At 34.2% G+C, this 23,879-nt stretch overlaps 1 protein-coding gene across 4 annotated transcripts in view; it reads right to left on the bottom strand.

Moving 5' to 3' along the window:
• Positions 1 to 508: 508 nt before the first annotated feature.
• The window catches only part of LOC105199583 (beta-1-syntrophin), a 209,892-nt gene continuing 186,521 nt past the window's right edge, over positions 509 to 23,879 (bottom strand). For 3 of the 4 annotated variants that reach the window (XM_039456744.1, XM_039456743.1, XM_026139425.2), the window contains 4 exons: positions 22,354 to 22,577; positions 8,493 to 8,707; positions 6,809 to 7,026; positions 509 to 6,552 (listed from right to left, as the gene is read on the bottom strand). In XM_039456744.1, coding sequence (XP_039312678.1) covers positions 6,460 to 6,552; positions 6,809 to 7,026; positions 8,493 to 8,707; positions 22,354 to 22,577 — 750 coding nt within the window. In that variant the 3' untranslated portion in view covers positions 509 to 6,459. Of the gene's footprint in view, positions 6,553 to 6,808; positions 7,027 to 7,107; positions 8,169 to 8,492; positions 8,708 to 22,353; positions 22,578 to 23,879 lie in introns of those variants that run through there. The other variant, XM_039456745.1, reaches the window with a different exon arrangement.

Below are 23,879 nucleotides of genomic sequence, written 5' to 3'. Positions count from 1 at the left end.
TTTGTACACATAGCATAATAGCTAGCCATCAAAATAAATAAAATAGTTTTTCAAGTAGGCAAAAATATTTCATTTGTTACAAATATCCAAAAATTGTCTTTATTTTATTTTATTTTAATACTTGCATTTATGTAGATTTCAATATTATAGATAAATATTAATTTTTAATTTTTTAATTAAAATTCAAGAATTTAAACTTTTTATAGTAATAAGATAATTTATTGCATTAATAAATGAAATGTTGCATTTAATACTTAATATAAAAAGTTATAAGGTATTTTGTATAATACTAGAGAAATATTAAAAATTAAATATTATATAACACGTACGCTCAATTAACTCGATCTTTCGTTAACAGTTGCTAATCTACTGACTTTTACAAGTATCTAAAATCATGTTATTTATTTAGTTGTTTGAGACATTGCATGTATACTTTTATTTTATACTTTTATTGCTAAATAATTACATAAATCAATTTTGAGAAATAGGTTAAAAAATAAGCCCATTCGTTGTTCTAACTGCTTTTGTTTATTTGGTAACTCATCAATATACAAATCTGCTGTAAACTTAGGGAAAATAAAGCGGAAAGTTTCCGTCACATCCTCCGATTTACTCAACGATTCACTCTAAATTATTATAAAAAATATGCATTCCACGCGTAAACAAATTTACTAATAAAATCCTTGATATTCAACTTAGTTTGTTAATAATAATCATGTTAATAACTTGTTAACAGTCGCTTACGCGCGTTTATGCGAGATGCGCTCCATCGATCCAAAACGGACGCAATAATTCACCACTAATATCCTCGCCATCACTTTGCCCCGACGTTAAAGATTAGATTGCATTAGAGTACAGGCAGTTTTAGACATGCTGTTTTAGATATAAAAATATTAATCAGTCTCTATATTTAAATAAATTATTTAATACTATTTAGAAATAAGACAAAATTATTAATAATTGTCTATTTTAAAAGCCATTTTGTCGAACACATACTTGACATTAAGATTAAAATCATTGATAAAGTATCCACGAAAGTACATAATTACGCAAACTACAAAGCGATGAAAAATTGTTCCGATTCGGCTGGAGAAGCGCAGAAAAATGCTCGGGAGGTGATAAATGCACACAATCAATAGTACATGACTTCGTTGATATGTCTACTTAACTTCAATCTTATTGTACGTCCACCCTATACAACATTCAACAATCTCGATGGGAGACACTCGTATTTATACAGAAAAAGAAAATCACAGGCTTTTATAACACATACCAAACATGATAGTAGAATTTATAATACAAAAATCTATTAGTAGTTAAAATATTATTATTATCGTCATTATTGTTTAAAAGTTGACTTGCAGCTTCTAAAACTACAAGGCATTACCGCGTAACGGATAACTCGCCCTCGCGAGATTACCCGTTACAAGTCGCTGTCTCATTATTATTATTAATTATTATTATTATCATTATTAACATTATTATTACCATTATCATTATTATTATTATTATTATTATAAATAGAATAGAATAGCAAGGAATAAATGTATAAAAAATATTGAGACAAATTGAGAAATTTGGTCGTGAAGTATTCCAAGATATACTCGTACAATAGAAACATTGCAAGTTTCTGCATACAAAAGAATTTATAGTTTAGAGATACAAATAATTTATTTTGATGAAATAAATGAGAGCAATAGTAAGTAGTTATTTATGCTGATCTTTAGTCTGGTAAAGTATAATGTACGTGCAATATACTTTCGATATGCTATAAAAGCCTGTGAAAAAATCTTCATTCTTACATTCTTCCATAATCTTGTCAAGGATAACTTGTTAGACGCCTGATTTCCTCGTTTCGAATTTAATGATTCCAGAGATTATTGATTGCTAGTAAATCTTTGATTCTTTTTTCACATGATGTGTTAAAATTTTAACGATCTTTAAAAAATCTTTTTCTCGAAACCATCACACTTTTTAAAATTAAAGAGATTCTCAAATGCCACATATTATAATCAATGAGAGATTCCATTGGAATGTTTCGAAATTAGGACTCTATATTTAAATTAGATTTATTCTGAGATTCGATTTTAGAGAGTTTGTCAATTTTTATAAGAATTTGCATATCTTCGAGGAGTTAAATTTATAAATTCTTGAGTATCCTTAATTTATGTATATTTTAGGATTTATATTTCATCTATAGAGCGTGTTATAAATCGATGGATTTCTTAAATTTTTTATACTGTCCAATATATGAAATCTCCGCAAATTACTTAAAAATTTATTTAAAAAGTTAAAAATAGATTTATTTAAATTTAAACAGATGATGTGAACTTTACAAATGAGTTCCCAGATTCTAGAAAATCATGATTCTAGATCCTTTGATTATTAGATCTTTTAATAATTTTTAGACTAGTTTTATTTGTTTAAATAAAAAGCCTGGATTCTTTCTTGGAAACTCGTAACTCTTTATTTTTTCTTTTCATATTATATGGCTTTTTAACATTTACATTCTGAGCAATGATATGAATAATTATTTAGATATGCTATTGCTTGTGAGAAACAAAAAAATCAGGCTGTACACATCGACGCTTTTCACTACCTTAAATTTACTTGCGTTAAAGAATACGAATCGTACAAAACAGCTAGAATAGCCGCCCATTGAATTATCAAGGGACCTTCTATTTCACGCGTTTTTCTTTTAAGGTTTTGCTTAAATGCCATAATATTTTTTCAGAACGCGATGATAATTTTGGCGATTCATATTCTATTTTTGTTCAACAATGGTTCTTAGATGACTATATTAAGAATGTACAAATTATATTTAAAATGTTTTTTTGTTAAATCACAAAAAATGCTGTGAAATCAAAATGTTTAAAAAAAATTTCGTGGAACAATTTTTTGGGGGGTGCATAAGTCATTTTTCTAGTTTAACATTGACACCCTCGATTCTCTCGATTTTGCACAACGTGTAACCTTTACCATTTTTTTAAAAGAAGCCATCGTCAATTTATTTTTAGCAAGTTATACTTTTTAAAAATTACTTTTGCCTTTTTGCTCTATTCTAAAATAAAACTTTTAATTTTTCACAAAGATGTAAAACTCACGATAAAAATCATGACACTGTCGAGTTCCCAAAAATTTAAAAACATTGAATGTTTTTTAATACCATTTACTGATGTAAAGACGTGTGGAAGTTCCTAAACATAAGTCAATGTCAATTCTCGGTTCGCCTCGCCTCGCCGTCTCGCCTCACCACCGAACGGTCTCTAAGAGGATATTTCCATTTTGTCTGGTTGAGATCGACGGCGATCGCCTCACCATTCTCGAGTACAATTCCGAGAAAGTATTTTGGCCGAGAAACGCGCAGGATATTCCAACTTCCGTGAACTCACTCGTGGCGCTTTGACTGTGGGCAGGGGGGGAGGGGAGTGACATAAATATCGTCTTACCGAAACGAAACACGTTATCTCGCAGAAAGTTCTCGCCGGAAGATCAAGGGAGTAAACTCTTTAAGTCCTTTCCAGGTGTTTCAAACTTTGTGGATTTTAGTATCCCGTGCGACGCACGTGAATTTTTCGTAAAAAAGAGGACGAAGATGACCAGATAATCCTGGTGTAAAATTGAAGTATGTAAAATATAATATTCTCCTTCGTTACATGAAAGCCGGCCGATTGAGAGAAACTCGTTTTTACAAAGCCCAATCGTCATGTAATTTTGATTACAAAATACATTTAAAAATTAGACAAATTGAATGTGCTAATCATAATTATTTGCTGTAATTGAGTATCAGCCTCACTTTCATCATCTCCACGTTGTGCACTCGACGTACACACACATTTGTAATGCATTTTGACAAAACTTATTTGGAATAACAAATTCATTTATTATTACTACCCTTTCCTATTTTGTTTCACTACTTATTACTTATGTGAGTTTAAAGGAATGTATATTTTGCAAGCCTTTGAGGGAAGTGGAAGGTCGAACCAATGAGCGGCTCATTGTTTATTAATAATGACTATGTTTTCATCGCTCGCGATACTAAAGTCCCATTTTCGTATTACATTGACAGAAACGTGAGGTTAAATGTCACAGAGACACTATTAATTTTCAATATTACGATATCCTATAATAAATTCTATCATAAATGTGATGTTCAACATTCTGCCGTAATATAATACCACATAATCTTAAATACAATTATACGATTGGTACCTATGTTTATACGTCAAATGTATGATATCTGAATGAGAATTGGATTTCGGGACTGGCTGACCGTGTATAACAACGCTAGTTGTACGGTGAAAACATAGGCTTTATTATAATTAGCTCCTACTTTCGTAACGAATATGTTACACGCTTCGTCGAAGCGTCTCAATCGTGCGTGGGATCAGGCACAATGTTTAAACGACGAAGAGAATAATTATATGTTATAAATTCTATGTAAAATGTTTTATTTTGTGAAATGGTTGAGAAATAATATGGACAAAAATGATGAGGTATACCAATAATTAAAATCGATTGAAAATTAATTTATCCATATAAATAACAAATAATTTATATGAATATTAACTAAATAAAATGTCAATATATCTAAAGTTGATTAAGTTGTAAAATACCTCGCTGGTAGATGATTACAGCGTTTATGAATAATATATTAATGAAAAAGATGAATATGTACTATATATATATATATATATATATATATATATATATATATGTGTATATATATATAATATAAATTATTAAATTAAAAATGATATTTAAAATTTAAATATTATAATTTAATTAAAGAGTTTTAATTAACTTAATTAAATTAAAATTGAATTAAAATAACGCGATAAAATTAGGATATTATCCATACGTTATCCCTTGCCATAAACATATTTATTTTGTATACATTATTGAACACAAAATTTTATATCAAGTAAACAAATTTAATTTTATTTAAATACGTAATTTAATTCACTGACAAAAGTTAAATCGAAAAACAATTGTTTTATTTAAAAAAACAAGATTTAATTTAATGAAATATTGTTTCTCGCGCGTAGCAAATAGCAATATTTTTTATCAAGATATAATTTCAAACTATTATTTCTCAAAACTCAAGTTATATGAATTACATTTAAAAGCAAGAATGTATTAATGGATCGTCAGTCGTCATTTAAACGATCGTGCTTACCTGATTTCCATGCTCGTTACAATTATCGCAATTTGACATCCGACACTGGATTAATAAATATTTATCGATAATCTGTCGAATCAGTTCTTTGCGATTAGTATTACTTAGGTTTAGGTAAATAGTTAATTAAATTAGTTACTTAGGCGCGTTGATCAGCGGGATGAGTGTTTTTCTTCACCTTTCCGCTTCTCCGTCCTTGTCACGTATCGTTACTTTCTTCGATATATCGTCTCGTGGATGGCTTCGTATCGATTATCGTTGAAAATAAAAAGAAGAAAAGGGACTCTTACCCAGTTTTTAACGACCGTCTTGAGTCGATTTATCGCAATCGAGCTTCTCGATGATCTTCAAACATGGACTGTCAAAATTATAAACGTACAGTCTTTTTTCCCCACCTTCGTTTATACCTCTTTGACGAGATATTGGAATCCTTAGACCGAGTCCGAGAATTCTACGATGTGTGCAATTTGAATCTTTGCATCTTTGTTAAAAAAGATAGGCCGTTTTTGAAATCTTTTAAGGTCTTGTTGTATATTGTATTTTGACCTTTGATTTCCACATTATAAATATCTGACACGAGTATATCCTCTCTTCAAAGTGCTTGCTATATTACATATTAAAGCAAACATTAACATAAAATTTCAAATCGGAAATAATCAAATCGATAATTTTTGAGCGTTCTAAAATTTAGAATTTTTGAATATTTTAAAATTGTTCTCGAAAATCTTGGAGTTTAAAAGATTTTAGATTTCAGTGATTTATAATAAATCTTATAATATCTGAAATTTTAAATATCTAATATATTTTCAATACTTGAAATTATCAATTTTCTGCAAAATTGAATATTCGTCGTATCCACTTTGTCAATTTTTAATTGTATCATTTCAAATAACTTTTCAGAATTCTCGGATCGTTAGCCTGCATGCGAATTTATTATCCTACTCTCACTCTTTCTAAACTGTTACACTATTACTCTGTTTCACTTCGAATCTCTCGTCCCTCATATTCCAAAACGTTAGCACTGGAATAGGATGTTCCATGCGATGCGAAACCTTTGATAAAGATAGTCTTTCCTTACGCTTCTTATCCATTAGGATATTTCGTAACAACTCATCAAGTCTCAGTACTATTATTTGTTACTTCGAATCCTCGAAGAAAAAAATGAATTTTCTTTTTCTCTCATTGTAATTCTTCCCGGTTCAATGAAGAAAGACGCTGGTAACAGACCTGGTAGTGTGAGGAGGCAAGTCGGGGGCCTCTGTAAGGGCCCCCTCGTGCCCCTATGCACTCAGACCGAGCCGATGAATCTTCGCCGAAAGAAAGTTGTGCAGGACGAACACGATTGGTTTCGGACAGCTCTCCAAATCAAGCTCCTACAATAGGATTAATCGATACTTCTTACTGGCGGAAGCTAATGGCATACTTGAGTTTCTTGCTTTTTAAGAAAATATCCGAGACGTATCTAATGATGTAAGTTGAAATGAGGAAATTTACGATTATAGATCAAACTTTTCTTCGTTCACAAACTTGTTCTTGAATTTACGACCTATTCCTCGAGACGTAAAATTTTTCAGTCTTTTTTTATTTTTGTGTTATTTAATTGAATTCGTGTGTCTATCAAATACTCACAATTTCGCCATCCTCGCCACCAAAATCGAGCCACAGAAGACGGGCGCCGTCGTCCGCGGACATTTTCAATTTGTCGAAGGATCTTCTCCAGAGTGGCGTGGGTGGTGATCCAGGACTTACGCCGTTCCCGGCGGTGCCCCGCGTTCCTGCGGAGTACAGCGCGAAACCTTCTTCATGGTTGACAACCAATTGACAGGCCTTACCTTGCCATGTGCAACCTGTAATACAAAATATCACAAAATTAAAATAACACTGAAGAAATATTAAAATGCATTGCAGATTAAATTTATTCAAGTGATTTTATTCAATCTAGTATAATCCAAACATTTATGTACTTTTTATTAATCATTTATTAATAACAACGTCTCAAAGTTACAAATTTTTCTAAAAAAGATGAATTTTGAATAAATAGATAATTAAACGGACTCTCGAGATAATCAATTAATAGAATAAAATATCAAATTAGAGTCAAACGCTGTAGTTGATGCGCATATATATTAAACAATAAAAATAAATTTTTTGCATATAACTACATTGAAACATATTTGGACGTTTCGCCACTACTTCGAGTTCCTTTTAATGGAAACACAATATCTCTAAAAATTATTTCTAAAAAATAATCCCGTGTTGAGGACCAGGATGTCAAGCGGTAAAATTGAATGTGTCTTTCACTGCGGTTGTGCATGGCTGAGTGATATATTTTGGTCTATAATTATTTTATAAATGACACAACCGTAATTTAAAGATAGAAGTCAAACGTTTAAAAAAAACCTGAATTAATCACACACCACAGGAAGTTCTAGTATGTAGGTGTATCAAAGTTTTAGACAGAGAAAAGTACCAAGGGAAATTTAATTTCAGAGACATGATATTTGTAAAAAAACAAAAAGAAGGAATGGTTTTAATTTACATGTATATACACCTATACGCATATACGTATAAGGCACTTTTTGACGACGAACCTTAATAAATCGATAGTTTGCTTCTTTTGAATAAAAATTTAATCAGAAGGATGCTGAATCATAATTGTTTAATAGTAACTGTAGTTATAAATTTCATAATTTTCATAAAAGTCCGATTAGAAATAAATCAATGAAAATGAGTTTTTAATTTATTTTTAATCGTTACGATCATAATTGTACAATTACCTTTCATGTTCAAGTAAACTTCTTGCGACATACAATTTTTTTATGAGACAACCTGTATATAGTACACAGGTATATTTTTCCATTGCTCGTTTCTGCCGCATCGGTATCCACGATTCTTTATCATCGATGAGTTCGACGTGAGACACGAACAAAAAGACGCGTATAAAACGAGCGAAGCATTCATCTCGATTTATTATTGCCGTTCGTCGTCGCTGAAAAGAAATTAAAATTCATCGAACCGAACGTGGAAAATGACAAGAGTGTAGATGTCGACTATCATCCACTGGCTGCTATATATAACTTACATTGAAAGAACTCGCGTTCACTATTTCCTCAAGCATTTCATGCTATGCATTTCTCTCTCTCCGTCTCCTCTGCATAATTTTTTTTATCCATTTATCAATCTTATTTTTCCAGTTTTTTCACAATTGTTTATTAGACATTATTTCAAACGCGTAAGAGCTGAACGCTCAAGAATCCAAGCTTCTCTCAAAAAGTTACACGATCAATTCTAGTTAACATATGAGATTACTTACGAACGGTGTACTCCCGCAAGGAATGAGCAGCCGCGTGGCATCCCTGAACGATCGCCCGTGCCCAGGCCGCCAGATCTCTTCGTGTTTCAGCTCGTAAATGATGCGTGATTACCCCGTCCATCGTGCCAACCCGAACCGCGAACGTCGCCCCGTGTTGAGTCGAACCGCTACTGCTGCTCGCTGCTTCATTCTGTCGCGTTGGAGAGGAGACCAGTCTGAAATCATTCAACAGTCCCCAGATTCTTATTACAAAAGTTGATCGTTACATGTGGATATGTTTTACTTTTAAAGCTGAATACGAAATTGCGCGAGATGCGCCAATTTGTCATTTGCCACGCGAGCATCCACGTTTCTTACGTTAGATCGATACCAAAGTTCTAGAATGAAGATTGAAGATTCCGCGAAGGTACGAAAATCACGTGACATCGCTCTTGGGGGCGGGAGAGGGGGGGGGGCGGGGGTGTTGGATAAAAAACGCCGACCTTTATCGAAACGATCGAAGCCCCTTGTAGCGAGTCACGGTATGGATTCATTCCCGTCGTCCCTTCATCCCTCTCCCAGCGGGTAGGTAAATTACCTCGTCATCCGGCTCGCCTCGCTCGTAAAATCGTCGCGGCTTTATTGCATGTGGGACGAAGCTGCAGTGTTCACCTGACACGGGTTCGGCCACGTATGCACCCCTTCCCCAACCCTCCACGAATCCATTCCCTCCCACCAATCTGCCCGCTGACGAATGGTCCTGACGTTCGCGAGCCCGCGCGCTAGATTTATAGATTTTTCCGAGGGACACTGGCGAGCTCAAAAAAAAAAAAAGAAAAAAAGAAAAAAAGGAAAACAAGGAGTGATAGAAAGAACACCCTACGCAATAGAGGACAGAACGGACGCAAAAAATAGCACACTTGGACTGGAAAAAAATGCCTGCCCCCGGCATTATTCGACATGCCTAACGGTCGCCTCGGGCCTTTTTTCGCTCCAATGCTAATGGTTACCTACTGCACCGAGATGTAGTTGAATTTCCGTGACAAAGCGGAGCATCTAGATCGCGAAAATTACACTGCTCAAAGCAATTAAAGAACATCTCGAAAAGAGAGCGGAAGAAAACAATTTATTCATCAACAATTATGCTAGCAAAATATTTCTTTCTAAATTTTGGAATAGACTTTGTTTAAATATTCGATATTTAAAGTGACACGTGAGAAAAGGGAAACCTTTAAATTTTCAATTATCTTTAGATCGACTCTCTTTCTCCATTTTCTTCTTTTATCTTGTAAGTCTCTGCTGAGAATAATCTATCGCCTCGAATCGTCTGATCTAAACAGATCTTAACATTGCAGTATCGTTGATTATCGTTCAAGTCTGAAATAATTCTCTCAGCGCAATGGATATTCATTGGCCATTATCGCGAGCGCTTCGGGAGGACAGTGAAAAAATAAAGCAATAGCAAAAAGCGCGACTGGAGAAAATTCCGATAAGCGGGAGGAAGTTGGAGAGACAGCTGCAAACGGTAAATAAAAGCGTTAAACGAGAATGGATGTTCGTCGGCGGCCGTAATCCGACGAAAAAGCCCGCAGGAAGAAAAGAAAGTTTCCCTCGGGATAGCCGAATCACTTCCGGTTTGTCTCGCAGTAAAACTTCCTTAAGTCGGCCATTTCGCGTTCTCGCGTCGGGCCCGATACAGGCCCCGTCGACCGGAAATAGAACTTCCCGACGTGTTCCGCTCTTTTCACGCGTCTTTCAGCTTCTTCGTTTCTTTGCCCATCGAATGGAAACTCGAAGAAAACGATGTCAGAATGTTTGGTGACGGAAGAAGAAAATGATTAATAGCGACAACTCGAGAAGAAAAATTTCTTCCTCCCCCCCTTCCCCATCTACGATCGAATTTTCTCCTCTTGATTGAATTTTCTATTTCGTAAAAATAACTTGGCGATCGTTATATATTAATAGTGCCAATTATGCTCTACGACAAATAAAAGCACAATTTCAGTTTTTAATCAATTTTGTGACTGCGTTAAATAAAAATCTCGAATAAAGATAGATAGATACATGGTCGAATATTGAATAAGAATCATTTTCGCAAATAACTACATATTGATCTAGTGTGGAGTAAATTTGCTTTTGTTGTAAATAATTTAATACTATTTGTATTGACTAAACGTGATACGCGAATTTAATCGGTGAATTTAATATAAATAACGTTGACTTATCGATCAAACAAATATATAAATTATAAATAACTTCTTGTAACTTGCTTTAATAAAATTAAATATTATAGAGGGGGGAGGGGGAGGAAGGAACCATCTTTGAGATTTTTAGCGTTTTTGTTTTATCGTAATATAAATGATGCTAATTTCTCCATCTCAATCTCATCAATGAGAAACAAGCAGACTTCTTATTTTATTGTATAATATCTTTGTTCGAGAAAAAAATGATACTTGGAATGTTCTATATATCCTGTATATAACAGACCCGATAAAAACAGAGGCGCGAGCTCGTAAGCTGCCACGAACGATCGATGCCCGTTCCCTCTAGTCTTTTTCACTTAAAATTTAAACGAGGCTTAGCTGGATCACCGATCATTCAAACAGCGTGACTGCCTGACACCACATTTAAGCCGCTTGAAAACGCCAGGCTCATCGTTAAAAATGAAGCTGACGTTAATTCGCAACAACGATGCGCGGGAAAGTTTAACGCGATATAAAATAATGCAACGAGACATTTCCGGTGTTACGCAATACATAACTTTTGTTCTGGACGCTTTATTTTACTGCATGTTTACAAAGAGGAATCTTTGTAGCACATATTAAACGGTAATAGTTTTTATACATGTACGTACATGTATGTGTGATAAATGTTACAATTTTAAACATACAGCACAAAAGATTGATATAATATTTTGCATGTATTATTCCACAATTTAAAAATAAATTTCCTTTAACATAGTTTTTAAAATTTTTACATTGTCAGTATTATTTTATTAACCGTATTTTAGATTATTTAAAACACAACAGAAATTAATTAACGAATAACATATTCTCTCTTATCTATTTGCAAATTTTAATTATAAGTTATTTGGATTTTTCCCAAAAATTCTAAATTAAAATCAAACTTACAAATTAATTTTATAAATTAATTGATAATAATTGAGTATATTATTCTTTTATGATCCGTTACATACAAGAATTTTGTAATTATAATTATTTTATTAAAATTAACATTAACATTTAGTAGCTATCAATAAGCGTTTTATTACATTCAAAATAAAAATTAATATGTAATTGACACTTATCAAAAATAATATTCGAATTAAAATATGTTAATTAAAAAAATTAATTGTTTTTGTAATACTTAAAATTAAAATTATACGATTTTTGCAATAGCTTTTTTTGCAACGTATATATAAAAGCGTATAACGAAAATGTCATTCACCTCAAAACTAACAGAGCGTTCAGTGAAGAGAAATAGCGCGGGATATTAAATCGCGGAAAATCTGTGATAAAATCCGATTAAGATGCGAGATCTCGTCATGACGAGTATCGACTTTTGGCACGATCCCATTAGTTCAATCACAGCAACTATATTTGCCGATCACTGGCGTCAAAATTTTCTGTGAATTATCAATAATTCGATTTGTGCCGGCAGCATTGACGTTTACATAACATCCTTCATATTTACCTTCATTGTGGATTATATACGCAATGTGTCTTCACGCGATTATAAATCGAGATTAATTGACAAAATGAGGCAGAATTCAAGGATGTATCGTAGCAATTTAAAAATGAAATAACGTCATAATAAAATAACTATTTTATGTTTTTTTGATTTATATGCTCTTCTCATATTTTTTTAATCGACATTATTTTTCAATTAATAACATTTATTTTATGTGTAAACATTTCTAATTTATTTATGTAAACGTTCAAACAAATCTTTATCTACATTTTGTCATTTTGTATCCGTATTATATCCATTAATCCTTAGCCACATCTTGTTGCTGATATTATATCTATTTGAAACAAGTTATGCTGACGATTTATTCGCAGCTGAAATAGAGATCGATATAAGAAGCCGTCTTACGTGTCTCGAATCAGGCCGAAGGACCAATTGGGAAATAAGGACGAAGAGACGAAGGGGTGTAGGGTGTAGGATAGAGGGAGGATGCGCCGCGGGCAAAATCCTGAACTCGTTCCGAATATCGTACCTCGATTGCACGCGCGATCGGAAACTGTCGACGACACCTTCGATAATTAATGTCTACCCCGGAGGATTTAATTGATCCAGTTCACCGTTCGATTATCGGGACCCCATCTTTCATATCCCGTCCTATCCTCCCCCCCTCCTCCCCCCCCTCTTCTTCCATGCAACCTCCCCTTCCCCCCTTTTTCAGCCGCTCTTATCTGGCCCTTATCCGCCTAGTCGACTCTATCTCTATGGCCTTTAATTTACTGTGGCAGACAATTATGAATCTTATTAAGCCGACGCGAAAAGCACGCTAAAGACATATTACGTTTAAGAATGTAGACGTTCTAAAGACGCAGGATGAAAAGAATTTTGATATGTAATATAATTCAAGACATAATTATACAAAATTGCGAGCGCGTGCATCCTCCACACGTAAAGACAAACGTGTACGCGTACACACGATTCAACATAAAAAAACTTATATGAACAATTAATTAAATTACAGAAACCAAACGTTTAATTTTTATGGATTATTTTAAAACAATTTAGTTTACAGTTTATTTGTATTTTACATAAATTACACTTGAAAGTTGGTAAAATGTTTCATTGAAACTATCTGAAAACTGTAACATAAATAAAACAAATAATAAATGATAAATGCTTAAATAAATTAAAAGTCAATTCGCTGCGAGTGGATTTCTTTGCAGCGAGAGTTCCGTGACGCGGAAGATTCGATGAGTTACGAACGCTAGAAAATATTTCTCCCTGCGGAATGTCCGTCGCTTTTTTTTTCAACGTTCGTTTTCCCTGCTCTTTGAACCGGCTTTTCTTCCGGCTGCCGTGGAAAGGCGACCGTTTGTCACCGGACATCGTGAAGAGGAGAAACTGGGGGAATGTTGGAGAAAAACAGAATTTGTGTGCCGCCGAGAGAGAGAGAGAGAGAGAGAGAGAGAGAGAGAGAGAGAAGCGTTAGAAGAGAAAAGTAGAAAGATGGAAAATGGATGTTGAAAAGAAAAATGGCAGAGAAATTAGGTTAGATTATATTAGAACAGATTTATACCTTATCTTTGAAAGAGATGAAAAGTCTGAAAAAAATGTAAATAATGCATTATAAACGACAAATATGAATGAAAAGAGCATGTGCGATACTACGGTAGAGAATAAAATAAAAAAAAATAACTGTTATCGATATTATTAATATAAATAAAAGTAATAAAATTAATAAAAATTACAATAAAATATGAAGAATCATTGAACACAAAAATTTCAAAGATTTTAATGATCCATATACGTAAGAATTTAAAAGGTCTGAGAACGATTTCGGAATGAGAAAAGGATGAAGAAAGTACAATGCAAATCCGCAAATGGAACAAAGCGCTTTCTGCTTTTACTCCATGGCAAAATTCTTACTTTTATTGGAAAGGAAAAACAAGAAATATCAAAGCCTGCCAACTTTCTATCTCGGACGATGTATGCTAAAGTCTTTTGTGCGAATCTCAGTAGTCATCTCTTTCAAAAGTCTTACATTTATAAATAATGCAAATTACTTTATTTTGCGAGTTTTTTCCTCAAAAATAACTATTATAAAGAAATTTTACTTATCTTCTATTGTCGATCGATCGTAATTCAAACACATTAAAATACAACTTACTTTATCAACATTTTACTTTTCATCGATAGATTTCAGTTCAAGATTTTAGCTGAAAAAAATTGTTAAAAATTTTTCTTAATATACTCTCCTGTGATATTAGAAAGTATTTGAAATTTTTATAAAAGACATTACAGCAACTATTAAATTACTGAATAAAAATATATCTGCAATTTCATAAGCAATGCAACATCTCAGCTCCAGTCTCGATCGGAAATTCTGTTTACCTGCAATCTCCATAATTACACTAGACTGGAACGAAAAACACTGCAGGAACGTCCTTCTACGGCAGTTAATTGAAGAATTAAAAATGAGAATAACGGGTGTCATTCTTTGTAGCAGCTAATTAGATCTGAATTACTCAGCGATGGGAAAAGGTGGATGGGCAGAAGGAAATTAAAAATTATCTAGGTAGTTTAAGAGTTGAATGCACAGCACTCCTTGCATCGTCAGATATTCCTTTAGTCGTCGCTCATCAAGCTCGCCGATGGAAAACTTTTAGAGCTAATTGATTTCCCGCCGAAGCGCTTGCATGTTGAATCACCTCGCAACAATCGAGCACTTAGTAGCAAATGGTGCCGCCGCCGCGCCGCGCCGCGCCGATCCGCTTCGCTAGTCTTCTTAACTATTCACGAAGAAGGTTAGAATAAGGATATTGGATTCACAATAAAATTCCTTAGTTCGTAATTATGAAAAACTGGTTTGCTCAGAACACTTTGTTACTAATATATTTGACGAAACATGAAGAAGCAAAATGCTTTGTTTTTACGAATACGTATAAATAATATATATATTCGTAATTGTCAAGATTTACATCGAGCGACAGATCAGGTTGCAGCAGCTTCATATATTAATATTTTGTAATATTGAAAATAGTTTTGTGTTGTTAATACATGGTACAAACAACCTACAAAAGGACTACTTAAGCTCGACTTTAAAAGCGCTGTGATGATAGCCTGTCGATATGAGTATAACATTCAATTCTGATGATGCAACCACGTGCAATCTGAGCACGATAGATACCATAAATCTGCAATAGCGCGCAGCAGAAAAAATGACAGTGGTTTCAAAATTCCTATTGAGCTGCGGGTTAATCCGAATTGATGGTCACGCAGCACATCGTGTCGATGATAAATAAACGCATATGCTGTGAAGATAAAAAAGGGTCTTTTCATACATGTATACGTGTATACCTAATCTACAACAGCGAACGTTGGAACGACTAACTTGTGAATGTCCAAATGTGCCGTAGAACGCAACGGATGTATACATGTATGTATGGGATGCACAGTGAATGTACACGTTACGCTCTATCGTAAGATAATTAAAATCAAGACAGTATAAAATTACGATCTAATTTGCTATTAATTTTTATTTCTTAAAAAATAACTACAAATTGTATCATAATACGAAGAGGGAAGAGTTTACAAAAACGTTACGTAAGAAACAGCTAAATACGAGTATACTCACGACAACTAAAACATTGAGCTTTTTCATTAATTAAATGTAAGAGTTATCTCAACGGTATACACATATATATCGATTATAAGATCACCTTTAACAAAAATTTCAAATCAAATCTTCCCATATATCGATCGTCCGTGTATTACTCTGTAGACATTTATTTCGTGGAGCTTTTCGGATTTGACGGATTAGAGCTGAGCTTCTTCTAGAAGATATTAATGCAGGCCGGGGAGGAAAGGAGGAAAAGGAGAAAAAAGCAGCAAGGATGAGACGGAGGGTAGAGAAGAGGGGCTAAGCGTAAAAATTGCAGATAGATAAGGGTGCTAAGGGCGCCATTCGTCTACCTCGCGGCTGACAGGCACGATAAAGTTTCTTTTACACTGAACTAACACTGGCTTAACGCACTTCTTCCAGGACAAGCAGTTCGGTAAGAATAACGCGAAAAAGCACCTTCAGCAAGTCCTAAACGCGACTTATTTCTCTCGACTTATAACTTATCAATCAAATATTGAAGCAAGTTAATTAAAAGTCTACAATAAAGAGCAACAGGCAAGGGATGTGAAATTTGTATAGAAGCATTCGGAATCATTCAGAATCATTCGGTTCTTAGTAAATAATATAACGATTACACACAGTATGAAAATAGACAAAGTAGACAAATGATATAAATATCAGTTACAAAAATTCGTTTACGTCGATAACGATATTGCATATTCTATTTTTAGTTGATTATAATATCGTAGAATATCTCTTCGTGAGTCTTTAAAATTAAGTATACTCATCGATTCTGACTCTTTAACTTCTAATATCAACAGTGTGATAAATTGCTCTCTATATTAATTATGTCATTGTGTGTTATATGTTTAACATCGTTTATTAGCCTTGGTAATCTAGAACGTGATCACTTTAAAAGGAAAACATCCATTAAACTGCTACTAAGAGAGCTCTAATAAATATATGATATAACTAGGAAAATTGAAAGGGGATGTGATGCAACAGCAACGAGAGACGAGAGACGTGGAACGAGGGACGATTTCTGATTTTCAGTTAATTAATTGCAAGTGATTAATCATCGGAACATGCAACCCTTGTCAAACAAACCGTCGAGCACGGCACATATGCGATCCGCAAATATGAGTCCAGAGAGAAAAATACAGGATACGCGAGCACAGAGACGAAGAGGTTGTCACACGAATGAGACAAAAGAAAGAGAGTGTAGCCTGAGTAGTTTCATTATCTTCTTGATCACACGGAGTATACACACGGAGTAGGTGAGCTCGAGAAAATGTTTCAAAAGGAAAAGAAAATGTTTGCGTTTATCTGTATATCATAATAAATATTAATGTATTTTTCTATATTAACGTTAATGTAGCAAGTTGCGACGTAAATTAAGATTTTTCAATCTGAGACAATCATTTGCAAGAAAATAAATTTAAATTTAATGAGGGATCAAGAAGATATTTTGTAATTGAAATGACTCAAACCAATCAATTGATTTAGTGAAACACATTGAAATGTCCCAAAAGTGATTAAGCCCTCCCCCCCCCTCTCTCTCTCTCTCTCTCTCTCTCTCTCTCGTTCTGCGATCTCAAAATAAGCCGCGGCGATGGCGGCTTGCGGTGTGCTTCGTGATCCGAGAAGATTGCACGGTCACGGTCCTTAAGTTTCGTAGGCGTCGCGCCGGGCCGTTAATTACGATCACCCGCTCGGTTAATCACCGCGTCGGACGCGGCGACAGTTTAAATGGCGAGCGACGGCGCGCACCGTGTAAGCAAGACCGCGAAGCAAAGTTCTGTGGATGTAAATAATGAAGCGCCGCGTTTCCTCGCGGATTAATGGACGCGGCTTTTGAGCAGCGCTCTTGAGAAAATGTCGCTATGAAAATTTTCATGTTGCCTCGCTATTATTCGTATAACACCATCTACTTTTTGTCACGCTGGATTAAACAAGACCCATTAATGTTTCACAAAGCAGAAAAACAAAGTTTATTTTTCAATATTTTTATCAACATTGAAATACCATTCATGATAATATTTTTCTTGAAATAACAAGACGAAAACAAAAGATTTAATTGCACATATTTACAAGTTAGCAAAGAATGATTTAATATCATTAATTAATGGTTCTCTTCTTACCTGGAATGTCCGTTTGAATTCAGCAGTAATTTTTTTATTAAATTCTTATAACGTCATATTAATATTAATCATGCTAATTAAACAATATTAACTCAAAGTAATGTTTTCTTTTACATCTTGATTTCTTATTGCGCTTCGTTACCTTAATTCCTAAAGCAAATGCTCTTAGCGACTACATTAATGTACATTATAAGAGTTGTCGGGAGCAAAAGCAATTGTTTTCAAGCGTCATTTTCAAGTATATAAATTCCGAATGGAAACCGATTAGACAATCCATTAATTATTTCATACGATTAATTATTCTATCGCAACACGGCGACGGTTTAAAGAAGCAAGAGATTATTCCCGGACGGCGACGCGCAGAAACGATTTTGCTCGAGGAATTTCAAGTTAGTCGAGATTTAAAGTGGACTTTAACGTGTAGTTCGCGACACAAATTATCTCGAAGTCAGCTTTAAAACTAAAGCTCCTTTAAATTTTTTGTAAGCCGCTTTCCGCGATGCTGAGTCCTGTAAATGAGATTCACGATTGAGGCAGTAAATTGAAGCGGCGTTTCTGCAGAAAAGCAGCAACATTTCCAGAGAAATATCCGGCTCGCGAAACATTCCGAGAAAAGTGGCAAATACTTGATGGCACTATTTCCAGGAAATAAATTTTTTATTATATTGTTTACGTGTGTCCATGGGTGTAAACATGCTTGGAATGAATCAGATTATACTCAACTGTTTATTTGGAACTATTTTTTAAACAACCTAGAAATATATATATATATATATATATATATAAAATTCTGTCTCTTTTTTTTTAACTTGTGCAATACTACGTCTCGAGATTTTTTGTAAATATTCACGTAGATAATATTTGAGAATATCTCGAAACAATTGCAACTAAAACCAATTCGTGTGTAACTCGATACTGATCTCAACCACTCCCGTTGGTCGTAACGCAAAGTTGGCTGAATAAACATCCACATGCAGTAAATAAACAACGTCTAAATAAATCGATCGCTTGAACCTACATTAATACGACGATGTAGCAGTGATCGCAATCCGTTCGAGTGTGCAAATAAATAAATAAAATGGACAGATAGTAGGTAAACGTCCAGAGAACGAGACGTTGAAATCGATTGTCCGCTGCTGATATCGAGATGGAAAAAGAACGGAAATGGGTCGCGGAACATCGTCGCAATAAATACACTGAAAAAAATATGGCAGAAACGTCATCCTACAAGGATAATGTAACATTGTGCAGCATTGCTGATAGGTTTTGAAAAAATCGCTCGTTCACGTAAACAAACTTTTAATTAAATTCATGCGCACAGCGCCTTTAGGTTACGACGATATGAGTATTGATTTTAATTTGATATTACAATAATAAAAGGTAGACCTCTATCTCGTGTTTGTTTTTTAATTTTTTAAATCAACTTTTTCAATAGGATAAAAATATTTGCATTTTTGTGCCTTATTAATATATATTTTATTATACAGATTTTACACAAGGTTAAACGATTGTTCCAAAAAACTTCCAAAAATATTTATTAATTCCAACAATCTGACAGTCTGATCCAAAAATAAAGACAAATTCATCAAATATTATAATATTTGATGTCACAAACCAATAATATATTATATCTCTAATAGGATCTAATCTGTATTACCATCCTATTAATTTCAGTCCGTTATTGACAAATGCTCTGCCGAGATATTTGCTCACTCGGTTATTTACCAACCCGGCAATTCGCCATGAAAACCGAAACCAATCGTGATTAGTGCGTGTAGCATGGCCGCAATGATTGCGAAAGGACGTTACGTGGAATTAATAAACGTTTCGATCGATGTATTTGTTTAAGCACCGATTTATTCATCCGTGTAAAATCTCATTATCCACATTCCGATAGAATTCTTGTATATGTTAACATTATTGGTTTACATAAATGCACCTACTACTCTTTCATAAAAATGAGACTTTGTGACAATTGTTACGAAATGTATGCAATGTTTTTAGATTTAGTTGGATGTAGCTACGCTTATCATACGCAAACCATAGAAGAACTTTAGAAATATTAATTTGAAAAAAAAAATTATTATTTTATAAATTAGAATTAGCAATAATTTCCAATTTGTTTGAATTTTGTTTAATTTAACGCAGACTTTTATAATATATAAAATAACATAAAAAGATACGATCAATACGGAAAACACGGGCAAAAGTATCATCTCGAATGCGCTGTCGCTCCATCCAAAAGTATCATTCAATTCTTTCAATTTAGACTATTTTAGCGATATATTCAACATCACTATTTGTTATATCTTCATTAGCGTATACTTGAAGAGTACTTCCGATCGCACGTGCGTTACCCAGTACCCAGTACCCAGTATGTATATAATCAACATATATAAAATCGATGAGAGATAGTTTCGCTGATCCGTTCACTACTAGATCCTTTCAACGTCCATTCAACGACTCAGACCAATGCAGCGAATAATTAGATGTGCCCGTTGAAAGCTCGGATCACGTTTATCCATACGGTTAAACGACACATTCGTGATTAGTTTCGGTATAATGTCGCATCGACACATTGCAAAACGAATTGCCACAGAGACGAAAATGATTTCGCGAGCCGTGCACGTAACGAGCGTCACAATGACATCACGCGAACAGTCGGCCGGATGTATAATAGTCTTAATTAAAATGGCGGTCTAACGAACATCGCTAACTGCTGTAATTCGACGTGCCTCATTGATAATCCTCCGACTGTACCACCGAATATGAATGTGGCGAACCTGTATGCTGTGTTAAAGTAGATGTGTGTCCTATGTGGTTCTCTCTCGATCCATTTTTCTCGCGAATGTTCAAATTATATAGGACGTATTAAAATTGAATAACATAATAAACAAACAAAATAATCATTTATCATTACGAAACTTTATATAAATTTCAATTAACGTTCGACGTTTATTTGTGATTAAATTTTCTTTAATAACGATTGGATGTTAATATTTTTCTTCAGAGTTTCAGATATTTAATATGAAGTATTTAATACGAAAAAATTTTTAATTAAAATTTTGAGCACGATAAATAAATAAATATATATATATATATATATATATATATATTATATGTATATGTATAGCTTTGGAAAGATTTTAATTTTCAGTTTATGTAACACGTAAAACACATATTTCAATATTCATGTGTGTTGAGGGAAAAAAACTCTGAATAAAGTTTTGATTAAAGAATCCAAAAATAGTTTACATTAGAATACATGTATAGAATATTAAAAAGCCACGTGAATTTAAGCACGGCAAATGCAAACCGAAACATCAGTGCTCTGGTGCGCAGACAATCCTTCTATTAAAATAAATTTCTCCGGGACGTTTTGTCCATTAATTATAGTCATCTTCAGTCACACAATTTGTCTTTGCTTATTAATATAAAAGACAAATTGCGCATTAGTTAGTTATTAGCCTTATTTATATCCACGCTGATCTTAAATCAACGAGTATTAAATTTTATTGTCCACTAAAAACATAAAACAAGAGCAGGATTGAATAAAAAATTGTGGATAAATAATGAACTGTTCAACATCTTACATATTAACGGTTCATCGGTTCTCAAACGGAGAAGGATATTTTCTCGCTACGCGAGTACAGATGAAGTGGGAGGACTACTGGGAGACAACAAAATTATCTCTCTTCTGCCAATTCCCGACTTGACTTTTCAGATAGAATTCTTGTTCCGTGTATGACAAGACGTTGGAAGCTCTGTATTTACAGTTGTTACATTGTGCTCCATCAGGAGATGCTCGTCATGCAGAGCCACTTTCTCGCACGCGATGCTGGTGAATTTTTTACGCTTAATTTCCCAGCAACCTGTACGATGGCAGTCCCACGTCATGTCGACGTGAAATCGACGAGACGTACGTGCTACAACGTGACGCGGTCGTAGTGCTCGTTGACGACGCGATACGTGGCTCGTTTCGCTCGTAAGCACGTTTCCGCTTTCTCGACCGTGGTCGATACGGGATCCGTGCGATACGTGAATCGTCGTGTTAATGACGCCGATGGCGGATTGTTACGCGACTTTGGTTCCTAGTAAGTGAACGAACGCCGACTAGGAACAAAGATATACAAAAGGTCGTCTCAGGATTCGTCCCAAATATCGAAACGAATATCAAGATGTTTTTAATATAATCAGATCTGAAAAACGTTACTATTGTGTCAAATAATTTCTCGATATAGTGTGCTTTCAATTGATTAAATTATCGTAATAGTCTTCATCGATTGTACGTATACGATAACTAGATTCGTTTTATTTCAAACGTAGGAAATGGTCGCGAAAATGACTCCTTTTCGTTTGTCGTAAGAAGAGAATTTAGGAAATAAATGTGAGCATTCGCATTCGTTCAAAATCGTAAACACTATAGAAGGCTTACCGTGTTGCGATAAGAGGGCAGGTAATGCTCGGCGAAGCCCAAGCTTCTGGACTCCAAGGCGCACACTCGTACAATCTGAGTTCCCGGCCTGAAACTGCGCCAAAGACACTACGCCATCCGCCGGTGCATCCAGCGGCAAGACCGAATCCACTCCCGGCTCCTCGCGAAGTGCTTGCACTACTTCCGGCTCCGTCTTCGCTGCTCTCACTACTTGCTCGTCCATTCTGCACATTACACACATACAACATATTTATATTATTTATAAGCATTCAATTTTCAATGGTCGACGAGAAAAACTGTAGAGTCCAAAAAAATTAACATACTGCAGATTTTATAGTACAAAAAGTATACATATATTTCAATATATCCAGAATTTAAAATGTTTTAATTGATTAATTAAAAGAAACTCCAAGACTTTAACTTGGAATGCTTAAGCTAACACAGCTGCAGACGATTGAAAAATAATAAAAAGGATGTGTAATGCTACTAAGTATTTAATATGCGTCAAGAATTATTAACTAATTATAAAAATACCTCTACAATAGTTGAGCTAAAAAGAAGAATAAAAGATTGAAAAAATCAATATTACAAAGAAGACGACGTCATAGTCGAGCTCTTTGTTCTATATCCGTAGTATGAAAAGTGGCACGAGACAACAATTACATTATTGTACAGTTGACATTTATCTCGTTCGTAAAGTGCATGAAAAAGATATGATGTTCTTCAGCTTTAGATAATGGCACTTTTACATTAAAAAGAAAACAAAGGGAAGAGAAAACCTACGACTAAAATTTTGTTAATCATATATTGTGCTAATAATAAGAAAAGAGTACAGATAAAGAAAATCCAGAGTCAAATATACTTACATTATAAGACGAAAAGAATATTATAGACAATATATTAAAATATCTTGCGATATATCGTAACATCTCGACACTATCTGTTTCTCCACCACCAACAAACTATTCTACATATTTTCCAAGTTTCACTGAAATCAAAACTTTTCAGTTTGTCTCTTGTTAGGATCGCAATTGCGTTGAAGTAGAAGAGCAACCTAAGAAGAGCACATTAATCTTAAACGACTTCCTGCCTCTTTCTCTTGGTGAAGGAAGGATCAAACTTCGTCCTCGGCCTCCTTAAAGCTCCGGAAAAGTTCGCGTAAGTAGCGGCATAAGGAGATACATCCCACGTACAAGGAAGGACCGGAAGTTCTGACGAAGTCGCTCTCTCAGCCGACGAACGACATCCGATCGGAAAGTTTATCCGGCAGATTAAAAAACTCTACGTGGCAACCGTTGAACTAGTTTGCTGCATTTTACATGGAAATGAAAATATGCACGAGACACAATTGCTTGTATCGGATCAGCATCTCATTGTTGTAGCTTCTGATAACCGAATATATCACGGATTATTATAGACTTACTAGAAGATTAAATAATAAAGTTATAAAGATTAATTTCGTTAGAGATACTTGTATCGATTGTACGCGCGCGTGTGTGTACGTACGAAAAAATACACGCACACAC

This window comes from Solenopsis invicta, chromosome 13 (assembly GCF_016802725.1).
Source record: "Solenopsis invicta isolate M01_SB chromosome 13, UNIL_Sinv_3.0, whole genome shotgun sequence".
In the NCBI taxonomy this organism is placed as follows: domain Eukaryota; kingdom Metazoa; phylum Arthropoda; class Insecta; order Hymenoptera; family Formicidae; genus Solenopsis; species Solenopsis invicta.
Note: the sequence above shows the minus strand (reverse complement) of the source record. Positions and strands in the feature narration are given on the sequence as shown.